At 42.9% G+C, this 20827-nt stretch overlaps 1 protein-coding gene across 1 annotated transcript in view; it reads left to right on the top strand.

Annotated features, from left to right (window-relative positions):
- Positions 1 to 20507, top strand: part of LOC310702421 (uncharacterized protein) — a gene marked incomplete at its 3' end in the record, with an annotated part of 29223 nt that extends 8716 nt beyond the window's left edge. Inside the window, exons 2-7 of the mRNA XM_083493898.1 lie at positions 1053 to 1257; positions 4891 to 4949; positions 6732 to 6838; positions 11505 to 11643; positions 11853 to 11927; positions 20419 to 20507. Of these exons, the coding sequence (XP_083350024.1) occupies positions 1178 to 1257; positions 4891 to 4949; positions 6732 to 6838; positions 11505 to 11643; positions 11853 to 11927; positions 20419 to 20507 (549 nt within the window). The 5' untranslated portion in view covers positions 1053 to 1177. The remainder of the gene's footprint in view (positions 1 to 1052; positions 1258 to 4890; positions 4950 to 6731; positions 6839 to 11504; positions 11644 to 11852; positions 11928 to 20418) is intronic.
- Between the last annotated feature and the right edge of the window lie 320 nt (positions 20508 to 20827).

The raw sequence follows: 20827 nt of genomic DNA, 5'->3' as shown, positions 1-20827 counted from the left end.
CATTCCCGTTTACTTTTTTTAAAGCTGTAAGGTGTGGTGGTGTGAGCAGCAAAGAAATTCCTTCTCTCCATTTCTCTGACACTGCATGGATTAGCAGTGTATGTGTTGGCTCATAGGTTACATAGTTCCCTCCAGAGGTGCCAGCTTCTCCAGCGTATTAAGGGGGCAACGACACATGACTTCCTGATGTCGTGAGAAGCCAGGGGGCAGAGCTGAACACCCTCTGAAAATTGAGGGGGCCTTACTCCCTCAAAAACTACATGGCGGACAAAACTGCCTTGGTCCCCAGGAGTTGGTGCCTGTGGTTCCCTCAAAGACTGCCGCAAAGGGAGGAAGGCAGTGGGGGAATGGGAAACCACTCTTTTCTTTCTATGGAATCTCCTGCCTAGAGACAATCCTGAAATATATTTACAAATCTGGTGATTTAAGCACAGCTGAAAGGCGGCATGGAAGGCTCTCTTTTGGGCACCTTTAAACTTCAAGTACAATAGCTCTCCAGTGTCAAGGTGAAATCTATAACAGCTAAATCTTTATGACAGCATAAAATCTCAAGCACCACAGTACCTCATTGGCATGCTGCAACTCACCAGCAAATCGACTGACTTCTCCAAAGAGCAGGGATACGCTGCATCATCCAGTCAGAACAAGGGCATGGGACAGAGATTCCTGCATCTGAAACGGAGTAAAAAAAATATCAATAGGCTTCACATCATTAACGTTTAACCAGGAAAAAGTAGCCGTAAGTTAAATAAGAAAATGCACTGGTACCCTCAGAACATTTATGAAACACTCAAAAATGATGACATTCTCAGAGCGAGAGAAATAAAGGTAAGAGTAATAAGAAATACAAGTTAGGTTTGCTCCAAATATTCTCCTGACTTGGTTTTTAAGCAGGAAACAACTATCTGGGCTGAGGGGGGGGGGGGGAGAAGCATTTCCCAAAGTGGAGTTTAATTTTTCCAGTCCTGTTTTGTACCATCATTTTTGCTAGCTAATAGTGCAGGAAAGTCATTATAAAAATTCAGTATCAGTGCTCTTCCCTCCCCTTCTAGGATTAGTCACATCGGTGATCCCTGAGTGAATGTGTTGAAGAATCACCATCCTATGTAGTCAACTGGGTTTGGCTACGCCAAGGGACAAACAAAGAAAATTCAGAGAGAGTGACACAGAAGAACACATGTTGACTTTTGAAGCAGCTGCAGAAAAATTGTCAAAGGGTGCAGTGGGAAGTTACTTTTGGCCACCTCCTGGAAAAAAGTAAGTACCGTATTTTTTGCACCATAACACTCACTTTTTTCCTCCTAGAAAGTAAGGGGAAATGTCTGTGCGTGTTATGGAGCGAATGCCTGCGGGTGGCAGGGGGGAACTGCTGCAGTCGTGAGCAGAGGATCCATGGTTCCCCTTCCTTCCCTCCTCCGTGGTTACAAAGCATGGATCCACATGTATCCTCAGGATTTTTGCATTGGGCTACTCCAATGCAAACTCACTGTCAGATCACATGTCTGTGGCCACAGCATGAACCACAAAAATCATATAGCCACTATTTCGTTTAGAATATTTTTTTTCTTGTTTTCCTTCTCTAAAAACTATGTGCGTGTTATGGTCTGGTGCGTGTTATAGAGCGAAAAATACGGTACTTTCATTTTAGCACTAATCCTAATTACAAGAGTGTGAGGCATGGATTTGGTACATAATCTGTCTTTGCTAGATATTAAAGAATGAATATAAGAATTCTAGGCAGTTCCAAATTAATACCTCACGAGTCATACTACTGCCCGCCAGGGCATTAGACGTTCCTCTCTATCTATGCCTTTGTCCTGTGAGAAAGCCCCTTCAGAAAACTTCAAAAGTCGTTTACATTTCAGCTTGGGGAGCTGCGTTTCAAAGATAAGTTCAGAGGTTCAGCTGGACATGTACAAGCCCTGAGGTATACCTAATGACCTCTCTGGAGTGTGACCACTGTTTTATAGCAACAGTATCATCCATAATTCTTGTTTAAACCTTGGACATGTCCCAGATCGGCAGCTTCTTGCTCCATCAGCTTCCAGTTTTCATTTTTTTTTAAATGAAAGGCTGCTTCTGTCTGTTCCCACTGCCCATGTCAGAGTTGTGTCTCACCTGACAGTAAGAGCTGTTCGACAGTGGAATTTGCTGCCAAGGAGTGTGGTGGAGTCTCCTTCTTTGGAGGTCTTTAAGCAGAGGCTTGACAACCATATGTCAGGAGTGCTCTGATGGTGTTTCCTGCTTGGCAGGGGGTTGGACTCGATGGCCCTTGTGGTCTATTCCAACTCTATGATTCTATGATCTTTTACACTGGGATTGTTCTGCCTTGCCAATGGTCGAAGGAACAACACTTTTCATAGGTGAGAGAATGTGAGAGTGAATAAGCCATTAGCTATATGGCTGGTGTGATGTGCAGCAATAGCACTGCTGGAACGGACAATAGTGTGTGTGTGTGTGTGTGTGTGGTGATTCAGGAATTATTTTAATGAGCATGGTTTCTATCAAAGGTACAAAAGTTAAGTGAGTTGGTCCACCCTGCATCGTGCCTGCACAAACTGATTAGATTTTACCTACGTAACCGACTGTCAATACTTGACATTTCACTGCTAAAGCAATTAAGTCTGTCAAGGAGTACGGTTCACAATAATACAAAGTGTCAAATATGTGGTACAGTTCACAATATCACATGGGAGACTTTTCATATTAAATACATATATATTAGAATCCTGTTGCAGACTACCTTGGAATTTTCCTGCTTTGAATTATGATTTTATAGTCAATTTTTTTTTTTTTTAAAAAAGGAAATCACATTTGAAAGATTAAAAGGATTTTGTGCTAAAATATTCTGTGATGATGCCTGGGGTCTATTCACATAATTCCTAGAGCTTTGAAAATGCAGCATCTATTGAAAGAGGTACATTATTATAAATGAAGTAACTGAAAGAATACCTTTCACAGAAAAAATACCTTACCATTCACCTCCTCCTGATTCATCTATTTTAAATGTAAGACAAAAAACATGAACCAGTTTTTAAAAACAAACAAACAAACAAACAAACAAACAAACAAACAAACAAACACCTTGCTGGCCTTTTATCAAGTTTTAGACTAGGAGAAGCAAGCAAACGAGCAGTTTATGTGAAAATGCCAAACTAGCCAAAATGAAGGATGGTTTTTAGTTTCACTTTTTCCATTTCAATACCTTCAGGGTTACAGTGTGTACAAAGCTTTAGAAGGTCACAGGTTCACCATCCTTCATTTAAGGCTTTAGAAAGGTTAAAACCAGCACTTCAAATTGTGCACAGAAACAAAAGCCCCTCTCTCCAATAACCTCACAGTGACTAGACCCTGTCAACGACATGGCTGCCATGTTCTGAACCAGCTGATGTTCCCAAAGTCTTGACTGGATATTACTTAATTGTGGCAAGGTTACAATCAACCAACCACACCTACAACCAGGCAGGCTCTACTATTTATTTAATTTGGTTAGAAAGATTGGTGGCATAAATAGTGTTACTTCCAAGAAACCATGGTTGAGGCAGGGAAACATGGATGGAATTTCAACAAATTCAGCAGCTCTTACAAGTGTTCACAAATGTTCAAAGGGAGCAAGAAAAGGGCTGTGGCAACTACAAAGCTTCCCTCATAGTTCACCTCATCCCATCTTGTTAAAAAAGAAATCCTAACTCTGACCTTAATCCATCCTGCGTCACCACAGGGTTAGGACCTTTTTCTCAATGTTAGTGTGTTCCTGCTGTGCAGCCACAAGCCTTCTGCTACTGTAGCCCAACACAGATTATCGGACTGAAAATGTGCCCACAAATCTTTGATTGATGTATTTAAATATAGCTTTATTTTTTTATCTATGCAGAAATAGAACATTATGGCATGAAAGGAAAGCTAACTTTTATTCAGGGGCATTTATAGATTTTTGTTTTTTAATGATACAATTACAGAGTTCCCACTAACGCTAGTGTTTGATTACATGCCTAGAAGCAGAAGCTAAATGTTGTAATGGTAAGTCAAGCCAACATTACCACAAGCAAATGTTTTGACTTGTACTTAAAACAGATGAAAAAGATTGCTGATGGGAAGAGTGCAAGGAGGAGGGATGTAGGGTGGGAGGAAAAATATCAAAGTAAATAGCCAAAGGATGAAATAAAGCACGAATAGAATTTGAGGGATGGAGTCAAAAAACAGAAATGGGGCCAGGGGCGGCGGCGGGGGGGGGGGTCTGGGGGGAAGGAGGAGGAGAAAAGAAAGCTCCCAGTTAAAAAAACCACATGATTTCTTTCATATCTGGAAGTTAACCAGCAGATTAATAGAGAATGGCATCAATTCTTCCATCCAGGATGGCAAATCACAAATTACAAAGCCTATCTGGTCAGATTAGTTACTGTGCTCAGAACAAAACTAATTATGTTACATGCAATGTGAGAGACAGCAATTGAAACGAAATACAGTGAGATCTTGGTTCTTGTACGGAATCAGTTCCAGGAGTCTGTTCGACTTCTGAAAAGTTCAAAAACCAAGGTGCGGCTTCTGATTGGCTGCAGGAGCTTCCTGCACTCAAGCGGAAGCAGCGTCAGATGTCTGGCTTCCGAAAAACGTTCGAAAACCAAAACACTTACTTCCAGGTTTTCAGCGTTTTGGAGCCGATCTGTTCATCAAGTAAGCAGTTCGAGAACTAAGGTTCCACTGTACTCAAGAGGACTTCCCCCCCCTACATAGAATTCCAACTTGGGGAAGGGGGACCTTAAATCTTTTTATGATCTCTTCTTATTGCAGGGAAATGCAACTTGTGACCCACCAAGCCAAATGCAGCTTAGCACCATGTATTGCAGCCCACCAGATGCTCAGTTGTCTCCCCCATTTTTGCACTCCTAGGCAGTTAAAAAGAGGACCAGGATATTGTCACGGACCTGGAAGGCCAGAATTCATGACTGGTGAGTTGCTTTCCACTTGGTTGGCCACAAGTGGTAAAGAGGCCCGAGTTTTCAGCTGCCCTGGTCAGCTTGCTGACTTCCCACCACACTAGCTTTCAGTGGGTGGCTGTGCAAATGCTGACAGCTTGACAAAGCACACAAAATAGCATTTGCATGGCACCATCATCTGTCGAAAAGCTGTTCTCCTACTGGGATGTCAAAAGGCACCAAGTCTGGCACATGCCACTGGCATTCCTACAAGCAACTGAGTGTATAGCAACTCCAGCTGGAAGTCACTGCTGACTGACTGAAAACCGCAGCTGTCGCACATGGAACTGATCATGAGAATATGCCCTTTGGTGGGAAAAAGGCCAGCTCAGTCTCTTGAGCAGGAGAAGGCCATGCCAACAGTTTTGCTTGACTTAAAATCACAGAATACCTCTAATATTCACTTTTATTGTCACTTCCTTAAATAAACTTGCATAAAGACTATTTTAGAACTGTCTAATGAACACTACTACTTTGAAGGAGTTATTACAGCCACTGCAAGTCCACCATGAATGGAGGGACAGCCAGACATTGTTTATGAAGACTAAACCCCTGTGAAGCTAGCATGAAAGCAACAGGATTGCTCCCCCAGCTTGGAAGTGTAAAGGAGAAATGAAGCATTAACCTCACAGTTATACTGGACCTCAGGTGTACACATCATGTGTAAGAGACAAGACCCTCCCATTCCCCTTTCCATCTTGCTTATCAAGGTGAGCCTTCTGAGAGAGACGGGAGGTGGAGTGGTAGGCCCATGTTCTCTTCTCTAAAGCAGGGCTGGAAAACCTTTGACCCTCCAGATGTTGTTGGGCTTCCATTCCCATCAGTCTGAGACAGCATGACAAGAAATTAGGGGTGATGGGAGATTTAGCAACACATGGAGGGCCAAAAGTTCCTTAGCTCTGCTCTAAAGAAACACTGTGATTAGCTCACATCTTCTTATAAAGGCCCACTACGCATGACAAATGCTGATCCAAATTTCTAATAGTTGCTTATAACATTTCTATCCCACCTTTCTTCCAATGAGCTCAGGTGGTGTACGCAGAATTATCCATCTTAGTACCTCAGTAACAATAGTAACACTGGCTTTTCTACACTACAGTGGCTCTCAAGCATTATGAAGTCTACTAATTTGCACCATATTTCCAGTTTTGGCTCCCAAAATACATGGCCTACGTAGACTGATTTGATATGATTAATGATTATCCAAATGGAGTGCAATAGCCTGTCAAAACAATGAATATAAGAACAGAAGGTTCATTTCAAAAACAGTCAGGCCTTCTTATTTAGGTTCATAGGTCAAGCTAGGCAGCCTTCCCCAACTTGTTGTCCTCCAAATGTTGTAGAACACAATTACCATCAGTCCTAGCCAGTCCTAGTCAATGGTCAGGAATGAGTGTAACTGTATTCCAAAACCTCTGGTGGACACCATCTTGGGGGAGAATGAGCTAGAGTGTCACCAGTGAAAATAGCCTCTTGTTTTATTCCTACAAACCACAAAATATATAGCAAGAAAATCCCCATTCTCTTTACATTTTTTTTCTAGAGGGTCTATACGCAAACGGGATTCTCTGTTCATTCCACTGAATACATTTTGTGTTTCTCAGAAATGTGGTTCTTTAGGCTGTCACTCATCATTACCCGGAAAAGTAATTGAGACAGATATTAAAACACGATCTTGTGGAATTAATGAAGAAGGTTATCAGTCAAATGAAATCAAATGAGAAGAGCTTTAACTCCCCTTCTATTTTCACACAGAGAAGAAAATGAACTGCAGACAAATTTTTAATTGTTATGGGCTAGACAAGATCAAGATGACAGACAAGGAGCACCACAGTGCAGGGAAAAAAGAAGACAGAGCCAAGGTTAACAATAAATAAATCAGACATGCAGTCCCTAACCCTCTTTGTACTTAAATCTCAAGGATCACAATTTTCATTAAACAAATGATGCACCAAGCAGTTTGCAGGACGGATTCAAACACATACTAGAATTGTAGGTTTGTGCATCTGAAGTGGATTAAAATGCACTGTCGTCCTAGCACTGAGTCCCTAGATGGACTTTGGGCAGTTTGAAAAGTGATGCGGAAAACAAACCATGAGCCTTAAGTCAAGACCCAACCTTGGCTACAGCTTGTAGTTTCTCTGGGGGAGATAAGCCACATTCCCGGGTTTGAATATCATGCCAAGCCAAACCGTAGCTTGGCTCCAGGCAGCACAACAGCAGGAGGACCAGGAGAGGAGAGGAGTGAAGAGGCTGCAGTTTTTATTGCAAGGATCTGCACCCTTGTGTGTTTATGCTTAGCGATGGTTTGACTTAAGTGCTAAGTGTCAATCAGGCCACTTTGTATTCAGTGACACAGTAACTATAATAAGAAGAATAACAAGTGTTATATATGTATCGCTTCTAAATCTCATTCATAGCCAGTGGCGGAGCAAGTTGATTGGGTGCCTGGGAGCAGGACACTCCAGCCAGGGCAGGACGCTCCGTGGGGCCTCCAAGGAGTCTGTTGCCTCCTCCCATTCAGCCGCCCTACAGCTGAGGGGGAGGTGGTGGGCGGACCGTTAGGGGCACAGCCGAGCCTGCGTGCGTAAGCCTCTTCCAGGAAAGACGCATGGCTTAAGTGCGTTGCAGGCCCCATGGTGAGTGCTGCCCGGCAGTTTGTCACCCCGCCTCAGTGGTGACACCCGGGGCAGACCGCCCCCACCACACCCCCTTCCTCCACCCCTGCTCATAGCGCTGGTGCTGTGATGTTACCAAGTTTCAGTTATTATTTCAGCGAACTGAATCACAATTCTGAACCTTTAAAGGTAAAGGTAAAGGGACCCCTGACTGTTAGGTCCAATTGCGGATGACTCTCGGGTTGCGGCACTCATCTCACTTTACTGGCCGAGGGAGCCAGCGTACAGCTTCCAGGTCATGTGGCCAGCATGACTAAGCCGCTTCTGGTGAACCAGAGCAGCGCACGGAAACGCCATTTACCTTCCCGTGGGAGCGGTACCTATTTATTTACTTGCACTTTGACGTGCTTTCAAACAGCTAGGTTGGCAGGAGCAGAGACTGAACAACTGGAGCTCATTTACGACCATTAATTTAATGACTGCTATCTAGGTGGCTGACTGCCTGAAAGTCTCATCTGGTGAGATAGTATTTGCCCATCATCTGCCAATGACCAACAAATTCTGTTACATCCATTGAAATTATGTGGGAAATCATTGCAAACCAGATTAAGCCATCCATACTGGTCCACATATTTAAAATATGAGTGGCTTCTTACTTGGACAATTTGCCTTCTGATCCAATGACACGAGGAGAGAGAGATCATCCCTAGGTTTAAAGGAAAATATTGTTCATGGATTCTAGCTAAAATGGGCCTGTGGACGTAGCTAAATGACAAGACCAATGTGACTCTTCCCAGTTTCCAGACTCTACAGTAAACACAGAATGGAGCTCTCAAAGGGTTCACACAATGTAAAGGTCATAGGATCCAACTCCTCGGGGCAGTGGGGGCTTCGGCTCCCACAATAAAATATTTAATAAAATGGCCAAAATATTTAAAGGTTCTGCCTCTGATGGGCATCCCTTGCCAGGGATGCAAGCAGGCAAACAAACTAACACCAACTGCACTGATCTCCTTAGCTGAAGCGGTACAAAATTGGAGAGATGTAGCTTCCAATTACCTCCCCTCTTTAACAGCACATTTGCAAGAAAATAGTTGAAAATAGCTGAAATTAAAGCATGTGGAAAAAACCTAAAGGGTATTTCCAATGTTTCATTCAAATCAGTCAACTACTAATCTAAATATGGCTACTTCAGAGAAAGAGAACAATCAAAGGAGGAATTTTATGTTAGCGCTTTGGAGAAAGAAAGGCAGATGGCTAGGAATGATAAAAAGGTAGCATTTTACAGGGAATGGTCTGATGCAGTACAAAGTATGTGGGTGTCCCTATTTGTGCATTTTTGGTAAAAATATGGCAATAATTTGCAGAATAATAATAATAACATACAAATTCAATGAGCTGTACAGCATACTGAAGATGTTTGTCCATTACTTGATAATGAGCAAGCTTCACATCTCAGTTGTAAGGAGGGGAGAGCACTATTGTAAATACATATCAAATATTCACAAAATAATCATCTCAAGTAGGAAAAGGACAAAGAGAACATGTTGGAAATGAAGGTGAATTCAATGGTGCTTATTTAAGAAATCAGTTTTCCATGGAGTTGGGCTTTTTGTTTTAGTTTTAAACACTACTACTAGGACAAATTACTATATTTCAGGTTGCATTTGCCCCTGGAAAAGAGTGATATTTATGAATAATTCATCTAAAAATTAGCTTTCCCTCAATGCATTAAGCAGCTTCTCTTGATAAGGGTGATCTGAAATTGAAAAAATACTCAAGCAGCAAGTATTTTTAAAGGCAGGGGCATATGAATGCCAATAGAGATCCTGTTTCTACTATTCAAAGGACTTTATGTTATTCATAGCTATTCAAATTGAGTTGTTTTCTTTTATCTGAAAAAGGGACCACAAGCTTGAATAACAATTATAAATATTAACATATTAACTAACCAAGTGACATTAGTGCCAAGAAAAGAAAAGAAAATGCAACAAGCTAAAGAAAAAAGGAAGGACTTCAGGAACTGCATCAACACTAGAAGAAGAAGAGGAGTTTGGATTTGATATCCCGCTTTATCACTACCCTAAGGAGTCTCAAAGCGGCTAACATTCTCCTTTCCCTTCCTCCCCCACAACAAACACTCTGTGAGGTGAGTGGGGCTGAGAGACTTCAGAGAAGGGTGACTGAGCACCAGTCACCCAGCAGCTGCACGTGGAGGAGCGGAGGAGCGAACCCGGTTCACCAGATTACAAGTCTACTGTTCTTAACCACTGCACCACACTGGCTCTCCACACTAGTATCCAAAGTGCATCCATAGAGTCCCCCAACCTTTGGGGGCCTCTGGGCAAAACCTGGAAATCTAAGAACTGATAATGGGCAGTAAAATTATGCTGCTGCAGTTCCTGTGGAGGTAGCTCCATTAGGAAGCCATTTCATAGCCCCAAACAGGCAATGCCCAGAATTTTCCTTCCTTTCTCACTTCCCCAAAACAGGCCACACACACACACACACAGAGAGAGAGAGAGAGAGAGAGAGAGAGAGAGAGAGAGAGAGAGAGAATGGGAGGGTTCTCATTTGCTGGAGGTATTTGCTATATATTCAGTGGTCTGTTTGCCTGAGCTTGAGTCTGGACCAAGGATTCAGAGCCCCTGTGTTTTGATTCGATACATGATACCCAATCACAGAGCATTTCAGGATTTGGGCCTCTGCCATTGGCCCTTAAACTTATGATTCACAGCTTGGAAGTTTAGACAGCCAATCACGTTGGGAGTGGGAGTGGCCCAGGCCTTCAGAAATGTATATAAGCAGTTGCTTTGCCCCTGTTGTCTAGTTCTGTTAGTTCAATAAAGTTTCTTGCTGTTATCACTTTGTCTTGCATTGTGGGAACCCACCTACACTTTAATATTTATGTGGCAGCCACAATCTATCAAGAATGTTATGCTTGGATCCTGCATTGTAGTCCCTGTGTTTATTTAGCAGCATCCTGTACTAGACGACCTCTGAGGTCAATGATTATGGGGCCACACTAGTACACTTAACTTCAGGGGGCGGGGAATCCATGTTTGTCACATTTAAGCATTAAGATCCTTTTCCTCCCTGCACACCAGAGCACAGGCTCACTTTTCTTTTCACATTGTTTGCTCTTTTGGCATTTGTTCTCCTCTCTGAATCGGCTGGTTTTCCTCTGTCCCCAAACACTTAGTTTCCACACTCATTTAGTTTCCATCCTCATTCATGTCTCCAGACTGGCTTTTTGTGCTAGTCAGAAAGGAAGGCTTTTTAAGCATTTCCCACACATTATCTGTTTTAATCAGGTTTTAATTGGCTGCTTTAGAAATGCATTTTTAACTAATTGTTACACACAGAGAGCCTTTGGGACCTACCCACAATTAAAAGCTTTAAAATCCCAGTTTCGGAAAAGAAAGAAACAAGGATTGTAGAGAAAGATCCTCATAAAAAAGGGCTCTCTAATGAGCCAGCTCTCATGTATTAAGAAATTTAAAATTAGAAATAGCAAGTCAATTCACAGCACCTCCTTGTTATTGTCAATTACAGCTTTCTGGTCCTCAAAAGAGTTTTAACAACTCTGGGCTTGTCACATCTCTTTCAGGTAACCATTAGCCGCTCCAGTAACAGAAAATTAATTCGCAAGCTAGTTCTTTGGCTTGGCAGTTTCAAAGATTAGGGAGTTCCAAGTTTGGGCCTGTAAAGACAGCAAGCAGGTTTCTTCAGGAAACATTTGCCATGAAGCAGCTGAAAAGGCAGGCTAACTTGCATATAGTGTCAATGACCTCGGCTGCTTCCAGATGACCTGTTTATTGAGCAGTCACCCCAGTTTATCTGCACAAGGTTTGTGAGGAGGTATGGCGACATCAACTATTTATGAGCGTTCATTCTGCTTTGTTTGCAGGGAGGTGATATGATGTTGCATCAAGCAGTTGTCACCCCCTCCCACTTCTGTGCGCATTTCACTGTCATGGCAAAAAGCCTGCTTTGCGAAGCAGGGGAAGAGACCAAATCAGCTTTAATTGCACTTCCTGAATTTGCCAGTGTGCGCCTTGAATTCCACCTGAAAACAGCGACATTAAAAAACAAAGAATATAACATTGGACTGTTTTTGTCTTGCATGATGTTATTCTTAAAATGCCATTGTTGTGTTTGAAATGGTGCTTTGGGTGGCTATGATGCTTGTGCAATAAAGTCTGCTACTTTTCCATTTGCATGTTTTTCAAATGACACGTGTATTTTTACTTTTCAGAAGTGTGCACGTTATCGGTGCACGCGAAAGGCTTCTCTATGATTTACACGCTCAATGCTGGTGATTGTACTTGTTGTGAGTGCAGTCATACCTTGGGTTGCAAACGTGATCCGTGTGGGGGGCATGTTCGCAACCCGCAGCACCACATCTCTGCACGTGCGTGACACAATTCGGCACTTCAGCGCATGCACGTGATGTCATTTTGTGCTTCTGCACATGTGCGAGCACCAAAACCCGGAAGTAACCCATTCCAGTACTTCCGGGTTCGGCACAGTCCGCAACCCGAAAACGCACAACCCACAGCGTTTATAACCTAAGGTATGACTGTATAGCAAGGCTGGGTTATTGATGCCATTACTTACTGCACATTGACTCACAGTCTTTATCACTTGAGAGGTAGCTATGAACACAAACTTTTCCCGTATAGGTGCACTGGGAGATTCCTCCCCTTGCCCCAGGTTAATTCTTTACAGTCATTTAAAGATTCCTGTGCCTCAGTTTTTAATAGAACCATGGCTAAAATGTGCGTTCCTGTTGCCTTGGGAAACACTAGCATTTAATTCATGTCACTACAGAGACTAAATCCTACTTACCCCATTAACACAAGTCAACACTAAATATAGAAACACCCCCAACGCTCTCCCCAAGTAACTGTTCCACTCGGGAACATATGCATTCTACACTAGTCTGATAGCCAAACCAGATGTGGCATTACTTACATGAATATATTTAAGGTGGGTTTGGAGTTTTGTTTTGATTTTGCTATGCAAATTTCAGCCGTGAGGAAGCCTGATGGGGAAGGCAGTGCTTAACACATACTCTCTCAAGTAGCAACTTCCAAAAGATGATTTTGTCTGACCATGGTATGGAGAGTTATGTTTTCTTCCCTCCTGATGCCCAGGTGTTAATTTACATTGGTGCAATTAATGTCATGTCTAGGTACACTATGAACCTACAGCTTTGCTGCTGAAGCCCTGCCGCTGTATATATTTTATTTGTAGCCTGCGTTTCTTCCATCTTTAAACCTCAAGATGGCATACAAAGGGTTTTCAGGCTATTTCCTTCCAGACATTGAACAGTCCTGCGAAGCTTCAGCAAGGCAGCCGCATTGTGTGCCTTGGGTCTCATTGCTTTGGGAAACTGGCTTATTAATTCCAGTGACAGGTATGGAGAAAACCATTTGAACAGAAATGAAGTCAAAAATTAAAATAAACTCTGCTGGTCTCTCAAGGCCCATTATGCGCTCTCTCGTTATTATACGATAACGCCAGAGACTGTTTTTAGATCTAGTGCTCTTCAAGGTAATGATCGCTATTTGGATTGTACTGTTGTCTCTAATAAAAAGGCAGATGAGTAGGGAACTCATTTAAGTTTAATACAATTAGCAGGCGGTAGGCATTTGTGATCCCTTTCCAGCTCTCCCTGTGTGTTTCCAAATAATAGTCCAATAAATTTTGAATGTTTTTTAGTTGGTGCTACTGTTCTGTCATCTTATAGGATATTCTTAAAGGCTGATCAGAATGTGCCTGACTTTCTCAGTCATACCCATAAATCCTCTTGAGACTCAATTAATTTAAAGCAATGGAAGCTCAGTGGCTTTCAACTTAAAAGGCACTGGAGAGACACATTAATCTATTTTTAAATATTATCCATCCTTGTGCTGGGTAGCTCGCAGAGTGGCAAGAGAGCCAGCTAAAGTCACCGAGGCTATTCACAACCTAAGGCAATTCATTATATTTGTATGGAGTGATTCCACATCTGCAAACCAGCTTATTATTAGTGCTGGGCAAACAAACAAACCAGCATGAAAACTTACTGAACACGGATCTTATGCCACCCCCTTTGAAATGACACCTGCCCAACACCTGGGAAGATCCTCTCGCTCATCCAAGGCACAGATTCAAGATTAGAGTACTATAAAGGTTCTCAGTTGTCAGCAAGGTGCTGTTTTTAATGTCTCTGATAAAAGTTATGCATAATACATGAAAGAAGACTAATTGCCAGTTCACCACTCACTCCCGAGTGATTTATATTGTGGGTAGCAGTTTCATTTTTGAAAAATAATCCAGTAATTAAAAAAATCCTATTATTTTTTAAAATATGCGAATACTTCTTTTAGCCATGAAATAATGTTAGCCTTAAGACATATTGAAGGGTTTGAGTGAGGAAGGTGTAGGAACATGAAAAGGTAGCATTCCTATGCACAGTTGCTTTTGTTCCAATCTCATTTAAACTCGGTGGGATTCATTTCAGAGTAAATGTGAATTGGATTCAGCTGCACGAGTGTGATCTCTAGGCAGTCACAAACTTGGCATATGGTTTCGTCTGTGTGGTGGTGGTTGTTTTAAGGTGTATAACGGTGTTTTGCCTGTTTTTTTGTGGAGGGAGAGGCATGTGGGGGGCAGAAGATTAAGGATTCACTTTTGGATATCACTCAGTGTTCAGCTAAGGCTAATTTCAGCTGCAACATGCACCACCCAAATAACCATTTCAGAGAAGAGAAACTGGGAGTGTGTACCTGCACAATAATCTCTGGGCCGTCCCAAAACATAAACACACACCTCCAAGAGAACACCTTCCTTTGAGGCAGCATGAAGTGTGTCCAGCCTAAACACTGCCCCAAGGTTTATTGCACCCCTGTATGCCCCAGGTTCCTTATTCCACACTGGCAATTCTTAGCCAGGGGCCAGGTACCATGCCTGGTTGTGTCTTGTGCCAGACACAACTAAGAAGGCTGTGATGCTGAAGTTTAACAGGTGGTGATGCTGACACAGCACAGGAAATTTACAAGATTAGCTTTAGGGATACTACCAGCGTTGTGTCTCTCGTAATTGCTGTTATAATAAATGGCCCTATTAGACGTTTTAATGTTTGAAAAGCTGATTTTCCCAAAAAGAACCCATTTGACTCCCCGCAGAGATGACATATTATATACAGTACTCTCACTTTCCAGCCATTTCCAGTAATAATTGAAGATGGGGGGGGGGAGCATTGTTGGCCTGTTGTTTCTTTTGTTGGTCCAATTGCTCTCTCAAAAAGTTTCTTTTGCAATTATTTTAAAGTTTAAACTAATTATTATATGGCAAATTCATTGTGATTGGCAGGTGACATTAGACAAGGTTGTGTCAAAGCAAGTGTTATCCCACACTTTCTAGTGCATTTCCCTCTTACATCATAATAAAAAGTCCAATCTTTTGGAGAAGTGGGTTTGTTGAGCAAGACCTTCTAATCAACTATAACTGTGCGACCAGAATTAACAACAACAACATCAACAACAACAACAACAACAATAATAATTTATTTATACCCTGCCCATCTGGCTGGGTTTCCCCAGCCATTCTGGGTGGCTTCCAACAAAACACTAAAATACAATAACCTATTAAACATTAAAAGCTTCCCTAAACAGGGCTGCCTTTAGATGTCTTCTAAAAGTTTGGTAGTTATTTTTCTCTTTGACATCTGGTGGGAGGGCATTCCACAGGGCGGGCACCACTACTGAGAAGGCCCTCTGCCTGCCTCACAGCGAGGGAACCGCAGAAGGCCCTTGGCGCTGGACCTCAGTGTCCGGGCAGAACGCTGGAGGTGGAGACGCTCCTTCAGGTGTACTGGACCGAGGCCGTTTAGGGCTTTAAAGGTCAGCACCAACACTTTGAATTGTGTTCGGAAATGTACTGGGAGCCAGTGTAGGTTTTTCAAGACCGGTGTTATATGGTCTCGGCAGCCGCTTCCAGTCACCAGTCTAGCTGCCGCATTCTGGATTAGTTGTAGTTTCCAGGTCACCTTCAAAGGTAACCCCACAGAGTGCATTGCAGTAGTCCAAGTGAGAGATAACCAAAGCATGCACCACTCTGGCAAGACAGTCCGCGGGCAGATAGGGTCTCAGCCTGCATACCAGATGGAGTTGATAAACAGCTGCCCTGGACACAGAATTGACCTGTGCCTCCATGAACAGCTGTGAGTCCAGAATGACTCCCAGGCTGCGCACCTGGTCCTTCAGGGGCACAGTTACCCCATTCAGGACCAGGGAGTCTTCCACACCTGCTTGTCTCCTGAGACCCCCAAACAGTACTTCTGTCTTGTCAGGATTCAACCTCAATCTGTTAGCCGCCATCCATCCTCCAACTGCCTCCAGACACTCACACAGGACCTTCACCGCCTTCACTGGTTCCGATTTGAGAGAGGTAGAGCTGGGTATCATCTGCATATTGATGGACACCCAGTCCAAACCCCATGATGATCTCTCCCAGAGGCTGCATGTAGATGTTGAAAAGCATGGGGGAGAGGACAGAACCCTGAGGCACCCCACAAGTGAGAGCCCAGGGGTCTGAACACACATCTCCCCCCCCACCACTTTCTGAACACGGCCCAGGAGGAAGGAGCAGAACCACTGTATGACAGTGCCCCCAGCTATGTGACTGGTGTTGGCTAGCACAATAAACTTATTGATGATAATATGTGGTGCAGTGGATAGAGTGTTGAACTAAGACCTAGGAGAACAGGGTTCAAATCCGCACTTGGCCATGAAGCTCACTGGGTGACCTTGGGCCAGTCAGTCACTCTCAGCCTACCCTACCTCACAGGGTTGTTGTGAGGAGCAGGGGGAACCATGTAAGCCATCTTAAGCTCTGTGGAGAAAAAGGTGGGCTCTAAATGCAATCAATCAGTCAATCAATCAATCAATCCCACCTGAAAATGGTAGCCCCCGGGAAGTGCCCAAAGTTACAGACCCCAAGTGCACTGAGTGTCAGAGGCAGGCCTATACTCTGTGTAGGAACAGCTGACCTGACAGATAGCCTCCCTGGCTCTCTGGTTAAGTGAAAAGGAAGAACTGAGCCCAGGAACCCATGGAGAATATTGTCTCCAATTAGTGTCTTACCAGCAGCCACAAGTTTTTGTTAAGAGGCCTTATATCACAGCAATGCTGAGGTTTAATGTGAACCGGGAATACTCTCGCCATCGTTTTCCAACAGTAGGAAAGAGTGGTTCTATCAGGTGTCTCCTTATAAAAATAAAAATCAATGCATATGCCTAGCTTTAGATAGCAATTGTCCTATTACTGTGACTTACTGTCTAGAAAAGGTTGAGATATTTTTTGTCACAGACTTTTAAGCCAACGGCATGATATGGTGAACCTCTCATATGCGTCTGCTAAATATCACCACTCCAGACATAGATAACCAAAACAGAGATATACTTTTACAAGCAAAGATTTAAGGAAAGAAACAATAATAAAAAAGGGACTGGGACATTTTTCTGAGAAATGGAAAATTGCCATAGGAGTGAATCAAAACAGATGAATCTCTTTTCAACTCCTGCTGCCTCTCCAGTTGTGCATCTTCAGTATCTCTGAACAGAGCACCTGTTTGCCTCAGTAAAATGAAGATGAAACTAGACTTAGAATTACTACATTAACCGACACCCACAGTTATTCTTAAAGTATAACTCCTTTGGTGCTACAACATTCTCTTTCAAAGTTTCAAAACGGTCTTAGTGACATCCATTTAATTGGTTTCCCAAAAAATAAAATGAAAATGCAACTACTACCTAAGCCATGACTCTTAAATCTTTTTTAACAGGTGTTCAGTGGAAACACACGCAAATTTAAATGGGTAATGAAGACTTCTGAAAGAATTTTCCTTGTTACGCTATAATTAAAGCCTGAGGAAGCCTCTTACAGTGTTTCATAGACTGCCACTACAGTATTTCAAAACGGCAAAAGTATTTTCAAATGCTGAAGTTCCTTAAAACTCTCAGCATATGTAACTCGAAAGCTGAAGCTATCTGCATTTATATTTCTAACCCTTGAGCTGGCGTGGAAGAGCTCAACTCTCCTATGGGGTAAAATATCTGGCATGAGCTAATCTTACAACTCATGCATAATATGCTCTTTGAGCAATTTTCAGATCATGCCATAACTGATGCTAATAGTCTTGTTGAGCACCCAGATTGTCAGCGTGCTCATTAGATGGCTTGTAATTTTCACAGACAGCTACCAATGAGCACACCAGGAACTCTGAGACGTGTCATTAGCACTTCTCGATTATGCAAGTTAACCTCCACAAGATCAAAACCTGCACTCTGGCTTCATTCCTGTCACACAGCACTATGATGTCCCATGACTGCTGGCAATCCCCAGTATGGTATGCATTTTGCCCCTGCAGGAGCTCCATTACAGGGTCACTCATTAATGGAGCTCCCTGAAGGGGCTAGAAAGAGAGGGTAGGAAAAGGGATAGACCAAAACCTGCCCTAGAGTCCCTTGTGCAGTCAACCAGAATCTGCCCTGGAATGCAGCCTGGCAAATTAGCAGCCCTCTCTCACCAAAGGGCTGCAACACAAGCACCACAACATGCCTTGTTCCCAGTTCCCAGCCACTCCAAATGCTTGCCTTGCCGCAAACAGTAATTGCATGAATATGTAAATTGGGGGGGGCATTTTACTCACTCTGTTGAGATGGTTGCTGTTCAAAACAGTGGCTACAAGTCTTTCCAGAGAGACTTCCAGATTCTTGAGACACTGTCCCAAAATCTGTCCAACTACATCTGCATCACTTAATCACTTTGTTATGACTCAAACTGCCTGAGTCATAAGATGTGAAAAGTTGAGTTCTGGAAGAACTATATGAAGCAACCAGGTCACTGAGCAAGAGTCAGATATCGTGGAGCAATTCCTTCTACATTTCCCCCAAGTCTGTTCTCAGACCTCCAGCCTATGCCAGTTCAAGGAAATGTTGTGGGAACTGCACATGAGAAACCAAGGACTTGCTTGTTATGGCAAGTCAATATTGGCCATGCAGAAACATAGCTGAAGGTAGGTAAGGTTTCTAGTGTATCAGCTATATACCTATTTGAGGTATTGTATCCAGAATCATCAAAATGGCCTAAGCACAGCTCCATATGAGTAGGTAGCAGAGCATCACCTATGGAAGTTGGAATCCCTGAAACACAAACACAGTGAGCCACTGTGTTGCAGTAGGAGCAGAGTCAGTCTTGCAAATGAGCATAAAACCTCAAGAAGATTCCTGCTGGATCAAGCCAAAGGCCCGTCCAGTTCATTCCCCTGTTCTCACCATGGCTGACCAGATGCCTATGGGAATCCTGAAAGCAGGAGCTGAGTGAAAGAGCACCCACCCCACTGGTGACCTCCAGCAGCTGATATACAGAGACATACTGCCTCCAACAGTGAAGGTAGAATGGTGATACCCAGGTTCAAATCTCTGCCTAGTCATGGAGCTCATTTGGGTGACTTTGAGCATTGAGCTAGTTACTTTCTCAGCCCAGGATATCTCTTTTGGCTGTTATGATGCTCAAATAGCCATTGATGTGAGGAATACAATCCATATACTGTATGCAACTTTGAGCTCCTTAGAATGGTTCCTGGTGGTGAATCTGTGGGCCTTGAGATGTTTCTGGGAAACAACTGCCTTCTTCTCTGATCTTTGACCATGCTCACTGGGGTTGATGGGAGTTGGAGTTAGGGTTGCCATACGTCTGGAATTTCCTGGACATAACCGGCATTTGGTCCTCTTAAACAGCATCTGAGTGGAATTCGCTGGAATGTCCAGGGAAATCGAGACATTTGGCAGCCCATGTCAGAAGTGTAGATTTTGGTAAATTTCATTTAAAATAGCTGATTTTGAGATTTTGCAAAAAAAAAATAAATTTATTTTTATTTATTGAATTTATATACCACCCTATACTCAGACTGGATGACAGCCAACAAACTGAAGCTCAATCCAGATAAGACTAAGGCACTGTTAGTGGGTGGTTCCCTAGACCAGATGGGTGGGAGATTGCCTGCTCTTGATGGGGTTACACTTTCCTCCCTATGTTAGAGGAAAGGAAGGGTAACAATGCAAATAAAGTAACAAACCAAACAAAAAAGAGAAATGTCAGTCTGTCCCCCACTGGGGGGCAGATAGCCGCAACCAATGCCTAAGCAACCACTGACATTTTTTGAATTTTAATAAAGTTGTGGCCAAAATTATGCCAAAAACCTGAAACAAAAATTCTGTGTGAAGTGTGAGTTTTGGGGTGGCCCGGGGACCTCGACACGCAACACATGTGTTTGCAAGAACATATGATCCTGGGAGGCAAAAGGCAGGAAGCAAGAGCAATCCATTGATGGCACGTTTATGTGCACAGTGAAGGAAGTTGCCACTTGGTAAACAGAGGATGCAACATATTAAAAAAAAAAATAACTTCAATATAGAAGCTGAAAGTTTCAAGAAATTAGGCTTGCTACAATTCTTAGCAGTAGAAGTAATGAAGGCAAACATGCAAGAAAAGGTCCCTCTCTTTTCACTTTGATCTGACTGAATTAATAACTTAAAAGGTGTTCTGAAGTAAAAGGAATACTCAAGAAATGCAGCACAATGGATGAAAAGCAAAAGTGGCAAAAACGCTTTGAAAACTGGATTGCACTTCAAACAGGATGTGATTTTGTAGGCTATGCCTCGGTGACAGTGTGGTTTCAGAAGCAACTCACTAACCATTGCAACTGCATAAAAACAAAGATTCTCTGGGAATATAATGTGTTAAACGCTGACCCTTCCGTACACATTCTAGGCACCTTGATGCAATGGGGGAAGGGCAAAGGTTCAGAACCTGAGGAAGAAATTGTCCTGATGAGAAGTTTGAAAGGAATAGCCTTGTGATCCCCAGCACCTGGTATTCAGAGGCATGCTGCTTCCCGTATGGAGGTATGGAAAGCTATTAGTAGCAACTTATCTTCCATGAATTTCCTGGCAAGAGAGACGGCTGTTCCATCCTTTGCTTAGTGGCTTAGCATGGGAAGACAGGCTATAGTTGACTTACTAGATCAGAGATGTCCATGGTCCAACCTTATGGAGACGGAGCAGGTTACAGAAGGACTCGGGTACCACATCCAGTGGCATTAAATGCCAATTACATGCGCACACAAACATACCCCTCTAGCTACCTATCCCTCTTTTAAGAGAAAATTTGCAGGGGGGAA

The sequence above is a fragment of the Podarcis liolepis genome (assembly GCF_965112155.1).
Source record: "Podarcis liolepis genome assembly, chromosome: 3".
NCBI lineage: Eukaryota > Metazoa > Chordata > Lepidosauria > Squamata > Lacertidae > Podarcis > Podarcis liolepis.
The sequence above is the reverse complement of the archived record's forward strand: the minus strand, read 5'-3'. Positions and strand labels throughout refer to the sequence as shown.